General features: G+C 38.4%; 2 protein-coding genes across 3 annotated transcripts in view; one reads left to right on the forward strand and one right to left on the reverse strand.

Annotated features, from left to right (window-relative positions):
• Window positions 1-5,973, reverse strand: part of LOC107731988 (SPARC-related modular calcium-binding protein 1-like) — a 63,377-nt gene extending 57,404 nt beyond the window's left edge. The window contains exon 1 of the mRNA XM_016543211.1: window positions 5,631-5,973. Coding sequence (XP_016398697.1) covers window positions 5,631-5,732 — 102 coding nt within the window. The 5' untranslated portion in view covers window positions 5,733-5,973. The remainder of the gene's footprint in view (window positions 1-5,630) is intronic.
• A 6,676-nt stretch (window positions 5,974-12,649) lies between these two features.
• On the forward strand, window positions 12,650-18,424 carry LOC107731992 (coiled-coil domain-containing protein 177-like). 2 transcript variants are annotated; one of them, XR_001638820.1, is made up of 3 exons: window positions 12,650-12,919; window positions 13,773-16,918; window positions 18,013-18,424. XR_001638820.1 is itself a non-coding variant. In XM_016543214.1 (2 exons), exon 2 carries the CDS (start codon window positions 13,779-13,781, stop codon window positions 16,239-16,241), a length of 2,463 nt encoding a protein of 820 aa, XP_016398700.1. In that variant the 5' UTR covers window positions 12,650-12,919; window positions 13,773-13,778; the 3' UTR covers window positions 16,242-17,170. The 2 variants fall into 2 exon arrangements, 1 of the variants encoding a protein (XP_016398700.1); XM_016543214.1 differs by lacking the exon at window positions 18,013-18,424 and having other exon boundaries at window positions 13,773-17,170.
• Window positions 18,425-18,710: the final 286 nt, after the last annotated feature.

Genomic DNA, 18,710 nt, shown 5'->3' on the forward strand with positions numbered 1-18,710 from the left:
GTCTCGTTCCCTTTGTTCCCTTTGGGTTACATACGTAACCTGGAGACGTTCTCTTGGCTGTATTGGCAAAAACATTGACAGAAATGACAGAAATTGATTTCTGATTAATTTCTGATTGACAGATAGTGTCTAACTCTGCCAGTTGATATATTGCATGTCTTTATTTTTTATGTTATTAGTTTTGCAGTTGAGTGCCTTCTAAGCTGGGGTTGAGTAACATCTTTCAAGGTTACAGTACAGCTCCACACTACTGTTACTAGAGGAAAACTTCAACTTGTACTGTGGTAAGACACAATAATACAGTATACAACTCGGGTTCAGTCTTACTGTATGTGTAGTGTAAGAAAAATGTACAGATCACTCCAAGACAAAACATTCACAGATTGCATAATACTGACATATGAATACTGTACATTACAGGTAGCTTATGTTATGTACCCACTATCCAGTAGTTTGCATCACTTAATTCGGTAGCTATCATAATCTGCATCCGTATCATATAACTTTCAATTAATTTTAAGTAAGGTTATTTTGGCCTTTCACATTGTATTTTGTAATAAAACACAATTTAACGAAGTCCAATTCATCACCATTTAATAATGTGAACTACTTCACTATTAAACTACATTGACAGTGTGTTGCATAGTGTGAAGTTTTACATCAGTTGTTCTCTGTTGTCCTTTTAAATCCATGCTGATGTCAGGCTATTTTGAGGATCATGTTTGTCAGACTGTTAACAGTGAAAGTTCCCAGTGACCTTTGCACAGGACCTGTTTAAAAGTGAAATGTGTAATGTGTTCGATGTTAAAACGCATTGACAACACCAAAGGTTGATTCACTGTGGCGCTATGAAAACACAGCAATATTGGCTCAACCAATTATGTGAATTTGGGGGCGGGACTATCTGTTTATTCTGCCAATGACAGATGAGGGGATTTGTTTGTTTTTTCAATTCCATTTAGTCATGCTCGTGGAACAGAAATACATGTAAGCTTTAACCAAAATATCTTAAGATTAATCGTCAAAATAATGCCTTCTGACAGGTGGTATATTCACTGTGCTCAGATGCATCGCTACATGCTGACAGAATTAAATCCTCAGAAAATATTATCTTCTAAGTCTGTGGCATGCCAGAATTGGCCAGGTCGAAGAACTCAGAATTACTGTGAATGGAAAAGTGTGCTAAATTCATGTTAAATGTGGAAAAGGAACCTAAAATCCCTCTACTGTCAAGAGACGCTTCCTTTTTTTATTATATATATATTTTTTTTAATAAACTCAATCACCCAATTGGCTTTGAGGAATAAGCTTGATCCTGTTATTGGCCCAAATATGTCTTCCAGCTTAGCAGAGCAGCCATAACTCCTCATGAATCGTTGGGTTCTTGGAGCTGACAGCGTTCAGAGATACGTTTTTATAAATGAGGCACAGAAGGGAGTATAACTTTTGAAGCATTTAACTTCAGATTTTTTTTAATAGCTTTTTCAACACAACCTTTCTGGCCTCCTATGATGATTAGATGAGGATGATGAAGGATGTTTAAACACTGTGGAGATATTTCTACACTGTTTAATGCTGTTGAGCACAACAAATCACACATGTGCACACACACACACACACACACACACACACGTGCGCGCCCTGTACGGCTACTATTAAAGTACATTTCAATAGAGTAGAGTTGTAATAGCTGTAGAGTTGTTGCCAAAATTAAATACATAAGCAGATATTATATCATAGTAGATAAAAGCCTGGGAGTGTTAATGGCAAGTAAATGAGAAACCGGCTGCATAAGTATGGAGAAGGGGCAAAATCATTCAAAGGAAAAAAAGTAATTGATGACAAAGATTAATGATTTTCAGTTCTTCTCAGCAGCCAGAGTCTTGTTTCATAACGAGCACAATTTATTCACAGTGTACTTAATTTCTTTGAATAATCATGCAGAAACACAGTATAGAAGTCTTTATGTTCACAGTGGCCCTGTTGTCACAATTGTTTCTAATCCATAATTAAGAAATAAATGTAGATGGAGTGCTATAAATGTGTGTGATGTGAGTTAGGAATAGTTAATCATTGAAATTTCCAAGGAATTTATTTGAATACTCTTTTAAAATATAGTTATATATCTCAATGAGGTCCAATGTGTTACTTGCAGATTAGGGGTCTTCCTGCTACGAAGCAGACCCTCAGTCGGTGGATAGTTGATGCCATTACTATTGCCTACGAGTCCTCTGATCTCCCCTCGCCTCTGGGGGTCAAGGCTCACTCGACCCGAGGTATGGCGGCCTCCAAGGCCTTCTTGGCAGGTGTGTCCATGCAGGACATCTGCAACGCAGCGGGATGGTCCATGGCCCTCACGTTTGTCAGGTTCTATTGCCTAGATATGCGAGCCACTCCTGGCTCTTCTGTTCTCTCGTCCTTACGTAACCTGGAGACGTTCTCTTGGCTGTATTGGCAAAAACATTGACAGAAATTTAACTGATTGATTTCTGATTAATTTCTGATTGACAGATAGTGTCTAACTCTGCCAGTTGATATATTGCATGTCTTTATTTTTTATGTTATTAGTTTTGCAGTTGAGTGCCTTCTAAGCTGGGGTTGAGTAACATCTTTCAAGGTTACAGTACAGCTCCACACTACTGTTACTAGAGGAAAACTTCAACTTGTACTGTGGTAAGACACAATAATACAGTATACAACTCGGGTTCAGTCTTACTGTATGTGTAGTGTAAGAAAAATGTACAGATCACTCCAAGACAAAACATTCACAGATTGCATAATACTGACATATGAATACTGTACATTACAGGTAGCTTATGTTATGTACCCACTATCCAGTAGTTTGCATCACTTAATTCGGTAGCTATCATAATCTGCATCCGTATCATATAACTTTCAATTAATTTTAAGTAAGGTTATTTTGGCCTTTCACATTGTATTTTGTAATAAAACACAATTTAACGAAGTCCAATTCATCACCATTTAATAATGTGAACTACTTCACTATTAAACTACATTGACAGTGTGTTGCATAGTGTGAAGTTTTACATCAGTTGTTCTCTGTTGTCCTTTTAAATCCATGCTGATGTCAGGCTATTTTGAGGATCATGTTTGTCAGACTGTTAACAGTGAAAGTTCCCAGTGACCTTTGCACAGGACCTGTTTAAAAGTGAAATGTGTAATGTGTTCGATGTTAAAACGCATTGACAACACCAAAGGTTGATTCACTGTGGCGCTATGAAAACACAGCAATATTGGCTCAACCAATTATGTGAATTTGGGGGCGGGACTATCTGTTTATTCTGCCAATGACAGATGAGGGGATTTGTTTGTTTTTTCAATTCCATTTAGTCATGCTCGTGGAACAGAAATACATGTAAGCTTTAACCAAAATATCTTAAGATTAATCGTCAAAATAATGCCTTCTGACAGGTGGTATATTCACTGTGCTCAGATGCATCGCTACATGCTGACAGAATTAAATCCTCAGAAAATATTATCTTCTAAGTCTGTGGCATGCCAGAATTGGCCAGGTCGAAGAACTCAGAATTACTGTGAATGGAAAAGTGTGCTAAATTCATGTTAAATGTGGAAAAGGAACCTAAAATCCCTCTACTGTCAAGAGACGCTTCCTTTTTTTATTATATATATATTTTTTTTAATAAACTCAATCACCCAATTGGCTTTGAGGAATAAGCTTGATCCTGTTATTGGCCCAAATATGTCTTCCAGCTTAGCAGAGCAGCCATAACTCCTCATGAATCGTTGGGTTCTTGGAGCTGACAGCGTTCAGAGATACGTTTTTATAAATGAGGCACAGAAGGGAGTATAACTTTTGAAGCATTTAACTTCAGATTTTTTTTAATAGCTTTTTCAACACAACCTTTCTGGCCTCCTATGATGATTAGATGAGGATGATGAAGGATGTTTAAACACTGTGGAGATATTTCTACACTGTTTAATGCTGTTGAGCACAACAAATCACACATGTGCACACACACACACACACACACACACACACGTGCGCGCCCTGTACGGCTACTATTAAAGTACATTTCAATAGAGTAGAGTTGTAATAGCTGTAGAGTTGTTGCCAAAATTAAATACATAAGCAGATATTATATCATAGTAGATAAAAGCCTGGGAGTGTTAATGGCAAGTAAATGAGAAACCGGCTGCATAAGTATGGAGAAGGGGCAAAATCATTCAAAGGAAAAAAAGTAATTGATGACAAAGATTAATGATTTTCAGTTCTTCTCAGCAGCCAGAGTCTTGTTTCATAACGAGCACAATTTATTCACAGTGTACTTAATTTCTTTGAATAATCATGCAGAAACACAGTATAGAAGTCTTTATGTTCACAGTGGCCCTGTTGTCACAATTGTTTCTAATCCATAATTAAGAAATAAATGTAGATGGAGTGCTATAAATGTGTGTGATGTGAGTTAGGAATAGTTAATCATTGAAATTTCCAAGGAATTTATTTGAATACTCTTTTAAAATATAGTTATATATCTCAATGAGGTCCAATGTGTTACTTGCAGATTAATTGGTTCGGAAAATATTTCCTGAAGACAAGACATTTTTTGTACCTTGCTGTTAAGACTTTTCTCAGCAAAACAATTATTTTGCAGATGCACACACAAACACACACACACACACCCACACACGTGAGGTGTTTTTAGGTTTAATGTGTGTGTGCGTATCATAGATTTTTATACTGACCACCCCCTCCGACCACAAGTATGACAATACCTCAGCAGCGTCCACAAATTTCTCTCTTCTACTCTCTTTCTGATTTGTACTTACTTTCACTCTCAGTGGTCAATCTCAGTGTCTCAGTGCACAACTGAATGGACATTTACCACAAGAGCTCTGCGGCAACCTTGACAAACCATTCGTCTGTCTGAATTGCTCAAATACTTGAGGATATTAAAAAAAAATGCTCCAGCAATTCGATTTCTGTGGCAAGTTTTTGTGCTTTGACTAGTTAGTGTTGTTAATCACTCCGGTAAGTTGCTTTAATTGTTATTTCTTTAAGCTTTACTACTAAATTAATGATATTAAGGACAACAGCTCATCACCTTGACACACATTTTCTCCCTTATAGACATCCAGACAGATGCATTTGCATTTTCTGAGGATCATTTTTTAAAAGACATCATATAGCTCTACTATTCAATATTGTCTGCAAACTGATTCAGCTGCAGAAAGAAATACTCCACACCCGTTGTCTTTGTTGAAATCGTATGAAATGCTGCAATGGAAAGGCAATGGTCCTCTTTTCTATGGGCACAGAGGGGTGCACAGGAAGCAAAAGACCTTTATGACAAAAGGTCAATGGGTGTACTCAAGTCTCACTGACAATGTGCCTCAGCAAGCAAAACCCAACTATTCAGCTGAATCACTAAAAGATGCTCTGAAAAAAGCATTGCATATTGAAGCAGATTTTCATAAATGGAAAAACACTGCATTGTTTTATAATAATGCATTGACTTTGACACAGTATAATAACTTTATGTGTCACACTGACAACTTTAAATGAAGCACTGAAGTTATCAGAATGACAAATGCGTGAATGTGCGCAGCTGAACACATGCGGCGGAGAGCGGCGTTACGCACGGACTTACCCGAGGACCATTCGACTTCTGCGCTGAGGCTGGTGGCAGGCACATCATCAGTAGCGCGTGGGAATACAAGAATACAAAAAGGACCAGATTGTGGCAGTACATTCTGTTTGACGTTGAAGTATAAAGACAACTGACAGCTTACGGACAAGACAGGCTTAAGAATTGGCAGTGGTCCCAAAGTTGCAGGAAATTCCAAAAGTTTGTTTCCAAATAAATTCGTCCTCAGCGGGTTTCTTCTTTACATGTGTCCGTTTTCATAATGTCAGAGAGTACGCAGACAAGATGATGAAAATCGTAATGATGCACTCTTTCCACGGCGTGGGATGTACTGTCCTTTCCAAAGCTGCAGTTTGAATAGTTTGTCTTTCACTTTGGGACGCGTTTAAAACCTAAGGAGGTGGGATTGTTTGGCGTGATTGACAGAGGGGACGTCCAATGATTATGGACGTTGACTAAAATGGGGTTGGGTGGGGGTTGCAAAAGTCCGCAGATTAATCATCAGTCCACTTGGTTACCGAAAGAGTAATGACGCACAAACCTTTATGACTGTCTTTAACTCAACTCTCCTACGAAACATTTTACAACTTATTTCTTTTTAATGGGTGTTTAATTGGCGTAAAAAGTGTTTGTTTATTTGTTTGTTTTATATTATTATTATTATTATTTGTATTATTATTATTATTATTAATTCAATTTCATTAAATGTGTATGAGAAAGACAGGGAAAGTAAAATTATATATATATATATATATCTTAGAAATATTAATATTTCTGTCCAAAGGCATGCACAGGAGACAGACAGACAGTCAGACAGACGGACAGAGAGAGAGAAAGAGGTAGATAGATAGATAGATAGATAGGGTTACACTTTATTTCGATAGTCCATGCACTTTAGACATTCTACTAACTATAAGTAACTTTGTAACTACATGTCAACTACATGTCAACTAATTCTCATTAATTTGCAACTACATGTCTACTAACTCTCAGAGTAGACTGTTAGGGTAGGTTTAGGGTTAGTAGAATAAGTTGACAAAGAAAGTGTTAGAAGATATTAAGCAGACAGTCTACTAATACTCTACTAACTGCTAGTTGACATGTAGTTGCAAAGTTAATTTTGCTGTTAATAGAATGTCTAAAGTGGACTATCGAAATAAAGTGTTACCATAGATAGATAGATAGATAGATAGATAGTTTTATTTTTTTTTTTTAATTTGTCTGTAAAATTAAATCTGAATCACTTTCCACTTTCTTCTCAATAATTGTATTCTACCCTTTGTTCAAATTAATTTTAAGGAGAAAAGGAGAGAAAGAGAGGCAAAACTCTGACTAGCAGGGCTCAGGACTGCCTCCATGCGGTACAGCTAGCATTGATGGTTATGAGGGGTGTACATTGATGTGCCATTAGGTTTCCATTCGAATCGCTCCCCGGGATTCGGTTATGCTGCAGCGTTCTACACCGTGCCAGCTGGTCTCTGCCTGGCCGGAACTGTGTGAAGTTCTTCTGGGGGAGGGGTGGGGTGGACAGGAGTGTCTAATGGAATGTTAACGAGATCACTTTATGTCCTGTATCCACTTTCCTCCTGCCCGCTCCTTTAACCATGTCCTCCGACAAAACAAAGCCGCTTTCTGGCGTGTGACAAAAATTGTTGTTGGAGAAACGTTGACCAACACAGACGGCTGTTGTCACTTGGCTGAACTTGAAACAAATGTTTGACAAGGGCCAGAGAGAAAGGAGAGGGTGAACAAGCTGAAAAAGGGCGGTGCTGCCCAATTATCACACCGACCCTTTTCCACAGATCCTCGATTGCGGTTCACTGTCTGTTTATAGCAAGCAAAGCCGACAGAAAATTAGCAGGTGTCTGTAGACAAGACCAGCCAGCCTAAACTAGCGGGCACCCCGCCGACTCCAACACAATTATTGCCAGGCTATGCACATTTAGTGGCTTTAATCAACGCATCAGTACAGAGAGCTCTCTCCCCCCACCCTTATCTTATTATGATGTCTAAGATAACCATGACAGGCCCGCTTCACGTTAAGTGTCCTTAATACCTTTGTACTTTAAACTGTGTGGTTCTAACTGCTGTTAAACCCATTTACAGCTTTTATAATTAGACATCTGGACCACGCTTTATTGTGGTTTTACCAGCTTTCAGAGAAGGTAAAGTTTCAACTCTAGTCCTGAGCGATTCCTTCAGCTAATGTCTTTGACAGCAATTGTCTTCTTCAAGGCATACATATCCTCACCAGATGTCTAATTAATCTACAAAATATTTTTTCTGTTTCTTTTCAGAAATGTATGGTTTTACTATGAGTGTCAAAAAGAAATTAATGAACTCAGTGGAGCTTTCTTTCTTTCATTCTTGTGTGTGTGTGTGTGTGTGTGTGTGTGTGTTTATGTGTATGTGTGTGTGTGTGTGTGTTTAAACCTTTTGGCAGTACTTCAAAAAAAAAAGTGTATTTTAACTTTTCACTGGCCCATTCACTTTGGTTTTAAGTGCCTCAATTTTCATTTATTTATTTATTTTTTTGATAATAAATAAGGAATAAGTGTTTTTTTGGTGGGGGGGTAACACTTTATTTTAAGTTGTCTTGGTTCACATGTTACGTGTACTTACTATTATAATAACAATTAATTATGCATAATTACTTGTAAGTAACCCTAAACCAAACCCTAATCCTAACCCTAACCATATAGTAAGTGCATGTAGTTAATTAATATTACTCAGTACTTAAATGTATAATTACACTGTAACAAGGACACCTTAAAATAAAGTGTAACTTTTTTTTTTTTTGTAGTTAACATGCAACAAATGCTCTTGATTGAGCTTATCCAGCAATATTCCTTTAAGTTTATAGAATTACAAAATTAATGGGTACACATTATTTTAAGGTGACAGTAACATGTTACTTGTACTTACTATAGTAACAGTAAATGATGCATAATTACAACCAGTTAACCCTAAACCAAACCCTATCCTTAACTTTATAGTTAGTACATGTTGTTAATGAAGAATACTCAGTACTCTTATTTGTGTAACTACTACATGGGTAAATACACTGTAACAAAGTCACCTTAAAATAAAGTGTAATCAATTAATCGGAATAAATAATGTGAATAGTTATGACTAAGATACCTAGTTATTGGATGAGAAATACTGAAGTTTGTACTGACATCTCAGACTTCTTGGACAATCTGTCCTGAAACTGCAAAGAGGAGACCGTGTTCTTTTTTCTCAGGAGAAAAACCTGAAGTAGAAGTCTATATTTTGTCTTAGTGTAATCTCAATGGGAAACAATTGAGATCGGATTTGTGATTGCATATTGCACAATTGTGCATATTGTGTATTCCTAGTCGCTTGGTTTGTGTCTCAATACTTCAAGATGAAACATTGTGAGTTTAGGGACTGATACAAGACATTTCAGATCTGAGGATTGCTCAATACATCTTTGTCCATATTTCTCACAAGTACCTGTTTGACCTAATCGTGGAAGAATGAAGAAAAGAGATGGACAGAGAGAGGACTTCAAACAAGAGAATGTGAGGTCAGATGCAGAGCCCTTTCACTTTAAAATCCCTCATCTGGCTTTCATTTGTTGGATTCCATGTCTTTTACATGTACTGGCTGCAGTTTTCACAAGCTCCCGTATCTGGAGGAGTAACGTGATTACAGGCCTGGCCAAAGAGTTCAGATGGTCCAGTCAATGACTTTTTTTTTGTTTTTTTTACACCTTCTTTGGAGTCATCTTTAAAGGATACCTCTCAACACACACACCCTCTGTTGGGGCCCCAGACCCTTCCTGGGCCCTTATGAGTGCCTAATTGAGCATACCACCTTCCTGATTGAATTAACAGCTTGGTCCCAGGGACCTTCACCCCACCGGAGAGGGGGGATTCACTCCCTCTGTGCCAGCCCGATGGAGGAGGGGGGGAAGGAGCAAGGGGTCGAGAGCGCAGAGTTGTCAAAATGTCAGCAAAGCGTGGCCCTTGCTGTTGGCAAAACCAAGCTAGAAATGTGAACTGGGGGCATTCAGAGGTCCCGGTCTTCGCAAGGACAGGCCTGCCAGGTGGGTGGGTGCGGGGGAAAAAAAAAAAAATAAATAAATAAAATAAAATAAAATAATATTTTGTATAAAGAGATGGGGTTGTTAGGACTAATGTTTTTTTTGCAGTCAACATTATTTTCATGGCAATGATTTTGTGTTGAAATTTATATAGTATGAATACATGCGTTGTGACATTCATTTTTTAAAAGTACAGATATTATATGTATTCTTGCAATTAATATGAGCTGCAGTATAAAAAAGGCATAATTCAAAATAATACATAATTCTAAAATAATTAAATACTGTTTTTATATTAAATTTTATATTTCATACACCATGTCACACCAAGTAACATGTCAACTTTTATTTAATGTAATTTACTAATAAATTAAAGGCAGTACAAGAAATACTACCATGATATACCCTTCATTTTTAAGGAAATTAATGCTTTCATTCAGCAAGGACACATTAATTTAATCAAAAGTGACAGTAAAGATTTTTTTCTAAGTCAAATAAATGCTGTCCTTTAGAACTTACTATTCATAATAGAATACTGAAAAACAAAATGTATAACAATTTCTACAAAAAAATTATGCAGCACAACTGTTTTCAACATTTATATTAACACAACGTTTAAATTGAAATATATCAAAATGTCTGTTTTTTTTATTTTCTTACATTATTGTTCAAACACATTTATATATATATATATATATATTCATTCGAGGTGGAGGCAGCTTCGGTTCCTTTGCTGTCAATAAGACAAAATATACCTTACAGTGTAAATTAATATCTGAAGGGAACTTGGTCCTTGAAGACAAATCAAATCCCAATAAGCTTCTACAAATAATTATCCAACTGCAGAAGACTTCACTTCAGCTGGGGTTTGTTGGTTACTTTTTATCCAGAATAAAGTCCTATGAGGAAAGAGATCATGCTCTAACGTAATAATTAAATTCATATGTTTACCAAAAACTGTGTATCAATTTATATAGTATTGAGCAAAGCCAGATTATCCATCCACAATGCACCAATTATAAAATCCAGTAAACTAAATTTGAGTCAAATGAATTGAAATTAGCCTTTGATTACTGGATCATGTGCATAATCAAAGTTTAAACATGAGGATTCTACAAAATCGTGCCATTACACTCCAGTATGTCAGGTTTCTATATTCCACTATCTGTTAGCAGTAATTTAGACATGACATCATCATGGTTCATGAAGGAGATGTCATTCCATCAGCTAATAGTGCTCATAACTGAAATGCAATCCAGATGAAAAAAAAAAAATGTGGGTCTTGATTAAGGCATAGAAACTTTTCCATATGTCTCCATCAGCTAACCCCAACCAGCTCCATCACTATACCATGCAACTCACCTCTCTGTGACCCCCAGCACAGTTTTGGGGGCATACTATTGTGAAGAGTGAACTATATCTCCCATAAATTTCTGGACAGTTAAGAAATAGTTCACCCAAAAGTAAAAAATATGTTTTAATCCCTCACCTACATGTCATTCCAGTCCTGTATGACTTTATTTATTCCATTAAGTGAATTCTTGACAAAAAAGTATTGGCCGCATCTTCTGTTGAATGTTATAAAAGTGTCAAAAGTGCTATAAATGACAGTAATATAAAAATTGACTTTTTGTAGATTAGATGGTTGATTACAGGCATGACATCAGTTGCTTGGTTTACAGTATTTGTTCCTAAGTCTTTTACATAACAGCAACACAGTTATGGATATAATGGATGTTCATAAATTCCTGTGGCATGAAAGCCAATGAGTGGAAAGTTGTTTTCACTGCTTGTCTTACAAGTATATAGTCAAATACTTAGACGTTTGTCTGATAAAGTTGTATAGAGCAACCATAAATCATCTTCACGTCCTCCATCACTGTTTGATATCTCAGCTTCCCTCTACTCTAAGATCAGGGGCCAGTTGTATAAACATAGCACTATTTTAAGACTGGGTCTTAAGAACTGGTTTCACCAGCTAGCAGTAGACAAGGGGTAATTGGTCATACTTCTGAGATTCAAATTAGAACAATCTACCTTTTTGTAACTGAATTAAAAAAAGTTAAGACCAGTCTTGAAGAAAAACAAATTAGATGACTAACTTTTTAAGACTATTCTAAGCAGTTTATGCAACCGGCCCCTGCTTTTATCTTCTATCTAATCAGATGTATACCAATGAAAGAGAAAAAGTAGTAGCCTAGTGTAAGACACCTTACCAAACCTCCTGCAAAGATCTTATACGGAGTTATACAACTAAGACACACTTAGAAATGTATGAATGCTATTGCATAAACTACCTAACCAAGTGGCATTTAATTTTAGGCAAACAGTTTTCAAGCAAAACATTTCACAACATTTTTTGAACAATTTTAAACAATAAAACAACTGATAGCTATACCATTCAAAATGATGACAAAAGGCAATCTGACCCTTTGGGCAAAACTGAGTTCAAGTAAACATGTGAATAGCATAAAATTGCCTTGAGAGGAACTGGTTAAAACTAACCAGCTAAACAAACAAACTTAAAATGAGCTCTGAAGAAATGTGATCGATGTTTGCAGATATCATTTGATTTTATATTTAGTTACCGAACGCAATAAAATTCACACGGTTTTTAAGAGTATCTTGATTGCACAAAGAGTGTCCATTTAAAGCCATCGTAGATAGTAAGCACCGCAGATTCCATCAAAGCCACGTTATCTTTGTGCATACTGCGCCCCCTAGCGTATAGTTTTACTTATTACAGCATTGAACAGACTGCGCTGTCAGAAACATATTTTTTCTTCCAAAATAAACACTGCTGAATTTCCATGTAGCATTTGCAAAATTCAGTTTAAATAACGGATTAGTGTTACATTAGATGTAGTAATATTATTAGCATTACTATTTCTGTTGCAGAAACAGGATATATGCTAGCTATATCATTTTCAAGTCGAAAAGCAACCGACAGCAACGTTCATGAACGGAATCGTTCATTCTCCGTTCATATGGCCATAACGGGACAGAGGGCTGATTATGTACGATATTTTTAGAGCGCAGTCACACGGAGGCGGAGCACAGATGCTTCACGGCCAAGGATGCGAGTGTCAAACAGCAGGTGGAGACTGACTGCTGAAGGAAAGAACCAGACGAGAACCGAGCACAGAATCTCAAACACATTTGATGAAGAAGAGGGGAAATATCAATGACCTGATATGCTTTAAACGAGTGGGACCTGATAACGGTAAGACTCTTTTTTTTATGGTCGTGATTTTTGCGATATCGTCGTGCCCTATGTTCTTGTGGGCAAGTGATTCCTAGCGCATTCATGTCATCAGATATTATTGCGCTGGGTGTGATAGAGACCGCTTACTGTAGGCTATGCAAAATCAAACACATCTACTGTGGAAACCATCTGCGAAGTGTGAGGCTGTTTTGAGCATTTGTGTTTTTAGATGGCTCTTGCAGTATGTTTTCTTTAAAATCAGCGTTTCTTTACTATATAAACAACATATGTCTTGTTGGGGCCTATGATGTTGTTGTTAATCGAAGCTTGCGATACACATAGTCTACACAACTAAATGTTTCACTAATATGGAGTGAACAAAACATTCCATAATTTTGACATGAAAAAATGACATCAAACTGTGATATTTCTGTTTATGAGTTAGTAACTGCATTATTGAGGTTTAGAGGCATTAGACAGACAGACAGACAGATAGATAGATAGATAGATGCAGAGTGCAGAGATGAGACATATTGAAATGGTTTTACATACTGTACATGCATGATTGCATCTGAATCAGCCTCTAAAAATAGCAACTGCATGAGTTCTTTAATATTGCCCAGCATGCATGTATAACCTTATGTAATTACCCTCAAGCGGGAACCGTCATCACATACAGAAGCAGAGCGTAAAAAATATGCATGCGTGTGCAAGCTTTGTGGCGTCCCTCAACCTTAGATAGCACTCTTAAGCTTTGATCTCTAGACAGAACATAATAATCCCTGTGATTCCACAAATCTGCTTGTGGGTTATCCAGCACTGTCATTGAAACACTGCAGTATTCATTTTGTGTGTGTTCTTTTTTATACAGTGAATCATGGTGGACCCATTGGAACCTGATGACCAGAGTAAATTCAGAGGGGCCCAGTTTGAAAGCCCTGCTGCAGCCTCTGAAGCACCATGTCTACCTGAGCCAGGTGATGATAGCGAGAAAGATGTTAGTGTGGATTCCAGCCCACAGACAGAGCCCAGTACTGAACCTAGTCAACCAGAAGAGCAAAAACTACATCTGGACCTTTACAATTTTGACTCACCAGCTGCAGAAGGCAGCCGGTATGTACTGACAAGCCCTCACTCTCTTGAGGCATGTGCACACTGTGGAGTGAAACCTGTGGAGCTTCTGCCTCGTCCGCTGTCTGATTTTGCCCGTGAGGCACCCGGCCGGAGTATGCGTGTCGCCACAGGAATGTTTGAGATATATGAGCGGGATAGACATGCTAAACTCCGACACTGCAGAGAGGAGAGAGAACGGATTATCAGAGAGGAGAAGAGGCGAATTCTGCAGGCAGCTCTCAACAATAATGCTGGTCCACTGGCTTCAGAGAAGTCACAGGAAACTGTAAATACTGGATTGTCTCAACAAACCAATCACAGTTTAACAAATCCAGGCCCCAAAATAACACCTACTTGCAGCGGTGCACCTAAAAAACAATCTACATCAACTACCCCTAAAAGCACGACAGCAGGGTCAGGACAAGTTACTACAGTGTCCACATCCAACTCTCCACCAAAAGTCAGTCCAGTGAACTCTGCTCCTTCCGTTAAAGGAACTTCTGCAAAAAAGTCCCTTGAAGTAGAATCTGGGGGAAAACCTCAAGGTCCAAAACCTTCAATAGTCCAACGATCAATTCAGTCAGCTCCAGGAGGTCAGGGCTCAAAAAAACCCTCTAGTGCTCATACAAAGGCTCCAAATACTTTTCCCAGATCAATAACAAAACCGTCTTCCTTTCCAAGGACACCAACTTCACTTGTCCCAATAGTGTCAAAATCTGCTGTCCAAAGTCCTGCCAATGGCATCACAAGTACGTTTGCACAGCATAACGGGCACATCATCTCCAAATCAAAGGTTAGATGCAGAAGCCACTCATTGGAGTCTTTGCAACGCAGACGTGACACGTTTTGTTCCTCTACTGCTTCAACAACAAACACTACAACTACCACATGTACCTCCTCTGAATCTGGTTCCTCATCCTATAGCTGGGATGGGGCAAGAGATCACTGGGCTAAGACATCAAGTCCTCGTGCCCGCACTTTAGCTACCTTTAACTCCCTGATGGGTCGCAGTTTGAGCTTGGGAGACCTTAGCCACTCTCCACAGACTATGCAAAAAGTGGAGCGCATTGTGAAAGAGGTGAAACGACGAGGACTTAAAGCAGTCCCAGAACGAGACCGAAAGATTGCTGCACTAATGCTAGCCAGGTACCAAGAGGAGGACATAATGAGCCAGACACGCTACGTAGCACACCTGCAATGGGACAGTGAGCGCAGACTAGAGGAGCTACGAAGGGAACGCGAAGAACGGGAGAAACAGAGGGCTGTGCAGCAGTGCCAGCGTGCATGGCAGTCACAAGTTTCTACCCGGCAGCGCTGGCTTAACCAGCAGGAGCGTGAGGCTGCAGAAGCGAAACTTCGGCAAGCATTGGAAACTGAGGAGCGTTGGAAGGAATTGGCTGAGCAACAAGAACGCAGCCGGTTGCAGAAACTGCAACAGACTGCTCGCGAGGAGAAACACAAGAAGGAATTACAAGAACAGAACCTTAAAGCACTGGAGGAGGAGCGAGCTGCTATTCTTGAGCAAGAGAAACTGCTCCTTAAGGAAAAACTGACCATTGCTGAGTTGAAGCGACAGGAGCGAGAGCATCAAATTCAAGAGGAGCGTCGTGGACTCAACCGTGCCGAGAAGAGGCACCATGCAGCTCTTATCCAAGAGATTGCACGCAGAGAAGCGGACGAGCGTGAAGAAGCACAGAGAATAGCCGAAGAGAAGCTAAGTAGGTCTTTGGAGAACTATGAGCAAATACAAGAAAAACGTGGGCAAGAGTTAAAGGAGAAAGCTAAGCGAGAAGAGAAGCAGATCCAGAAAGCAAGACGGGCCGCTGAACTACGTGAGCAACAGCAGAAGGAACAGATGGAGGCAAGGGCTAGGGAGGCCGAAAGACGAGCACAACAAGCCACTCAAATAGCTGAAGACCGGGCGCGGGAGAAGGCCCAACGTGTGGTGCAAAGCAGGCAGGAAAAAGAACGACTCCAAAGGCTTAACCGTCAACGCGTAGAGGAGGAGGAGAAACAGCGTCGCCTAGAATTGTTACAGTCCATTGAGCGCAAACTGGAAAAAAGTGAACAGATTTTCAGAGAAAAACGTGCAGTCTTGGAAAGTGCCCGATCCGTTGCGCGTGCATCTTTCCACGTGCGGGATCGTGTTCGTGAAGAGACAAACATGCGCACCTTTGACAAGATGGCCCTGGAGGCTCAGTTAAAAGCAAATTTAGTTGAGAAGTGAGCACTACAACTGTGCAACTTAACTGCTCTTTCCATGCACATCTGTCTAGAAATAAGCTGTGCTTGAGCCTACATGCTAGCCTCATCACCAAACTACAGCAACAATAATGATGGTCATGCCCTCAAGTGTTGTATCTAAAGATGCATTTATTCCTGATGCTGGATCATTTTCATCATGTCATCTAAATAAATATTTTTCTGTATTTATATATTTTAAATGTTAATCTAAGAACTTTGTGCTTGTGTGTGTATGATTATATGTCGGGGCATGATTGGTTTTTTGTAACTTGGCAGCCGTGTTGCTTTGAGAACTGTATATAAAGAGTTTATTGTTTACAAGGAAGTTTGGCACTGTGGCAACAGTGATGGCTTCTTTCTAAGGGTAGCTTTATTCCTTAGAAGAAGAAAAAGAAAAGGGGATGGGATGTTTCTCCCAGAGTAAATCTTTTGAGGGAGACTCTTGTTTTAGGAATCTTGGCCGTTGGAGAGTGAGCCATGACTTGACTGTGTGTAAACCAAACTCTAGCTAAATGCTGACCCAGCATTACATCCTAGAGTCAGGACATGACAAAGAATGATCTCAGCACAGCGTAACTGCTGATGAAGCACATGAGTCTTTGGTCAGCAACAGACCCATCAGGGCTCAAATCCATACTGACATCCCCTGCATTCCTTCAGGTGTGCTTATTTCTTTTCTTTTCTCACAAGCTTCATTTTTGGTATTCTACTTCTCATTCGGCATGTTCAGAATGGAATACTAGCTTACTTCTTACTGTGCGCGGTATAAACGAAACATCAGTGCTCATTAATCAGAAATATTTGACCACTGAATTCAACTAACCAATGAATCAATTTTTCCGAGGGCTTCATTATTGTAACATGGCATTACCTCATCACAACATGTCACTACGATTAAGGAAATAAATATGATTAATTTGCACTCAGCTTTGAGATAAAATGTCACATTTTGGCAGTCCAATAAACAATGACTCGAATGCAGAAAGTGGAGTGCATTGCATTGTGGGATACAGTGTTTCAGTATGCTTTTTTGTATAATGCACATTTTGGTGTCAGGACATACAGAAAATGTGCATACTATACACAGGACACATACTAGCTATATACTGCAGAAATAGTGAGATCAGTAGTACATCTTGCTATTTTGAACATTGCCTGAACATTAATGGTTAACGCATGTCCATTATCATCACATTAAAATAATGCTTGTGTGATAATAATGGGTGCATTGAAGCCAATACGAATGTTCATATTACATAACACTTTGGTATTTACGTTTTAACCATGAATAAGCATAGGAATATAACATATAAAAAAACAGGGTCATAAAACTCCCATTGTGCTAGAAATGCCATGTCATCCTGGTACATATCTAGAGGACAGGGTTGGAGGAGAGCTCACATCGATATCTGTGAGAAAAGCACTGCAGTAGGCATTTCAATTCCTATTAGAGCTTAACCCACACTGATGCTTGGCACGGCATGCCATCTGTCACAAGCTTTTTTGTACTATACAGCAGTCAACAACCTGGACAAAAACTGTTTTTAGGGCTAGCACATTTTTCAGTGCCTCTACATACAGGCTCTTTAGATAATTAATGCATGATAACTGCACAACACATTTATATATTCAAATTTGTTATGCAAGCAAGTCTGATAGTGCAGCTTAATTATTAGCTGTTTTATATAACAGAGTGAAAAGCAAAGTTTCTGTGCAATAACTGACTGTTATCTGGTTTGTCTCTTCTGACGCAGGTTTGAGAGTGGAGAAGATGATGATGTTGACATCTGTGGCCTGATTCAGTAAAAATAACCCCCAAGAGACTGCAAATTTCACTTTGATCATGGATCCTTATTCCCTTTCTGGCAGTGACTCAGCTAGGCATGACGTAATTGGAAGGTTTAATAAACACTAAAGCCATTTTACTTCCAGCATATCCAGATGGCATATCAACACCACTTTTAATATCATAAAAAGCCCAAAGAAACAATTTCATTTGTACAATTTCATATTGTATCATGGGTTAAATGTAAGGGCTTTTTAAATGGAAGCAGAATCGTGTTGAATAATAACCAAGCTAATAATCTCAGTTTCATGAAGATGGACAAAAAAAAAAAAAAAAGATTCTGAATGTAATTCATAACAAAGCTTTTTAGGGCTAGTGACAAAGCAAGTGTTAATTACAGATGAATAAAAACAGATTGTTTTGTTAAAATATTTTGTTGTTTCTTTTATTTTAAGCATAAAAGTATATCTAATCAAATTGCTATATTTTTGTCTCAACACTTTTTTTTCTTTTTTTTTTTTTTTAATTAAATTAAATATATTTTTTTGAAGCTTGAAAGAGCTACAGATGCTTGATTTCTAGTTTATTAAAAAGTGAAATGCAGGGTGATGCTTTACTTGAGAACCAACAATTCAGTTTTGAAAATGGCATACTGTATTTAAAAAA

This window comes from Sinocyclocheilus rhinocerous, unplaced genomic scaffold (genome assembly GCF_001515625.1).
Source record: "Sinocyclocheilus rhinocerous isolate Xijiao unplaced genomic scaffold, SAMN03320098_v1.1 scaffold1210, whole genome shotgun sequence".
NCBI lineage: Eukaryota > Metazoa > Chordata > Actinopteri > Cypriniformes > Cyprinidae > Sinocyclocheilus > Sinocyclocheilus rhinocerous.

Coding starts and splice junctions, on each gene's coding strand:
- LOC107731992 (XM_016543214.1), top strand. CDS start 13,779: ATGGTGGACCCATTGGAACCTGATGACCAGAGTAAATTCAGAGGGGCC.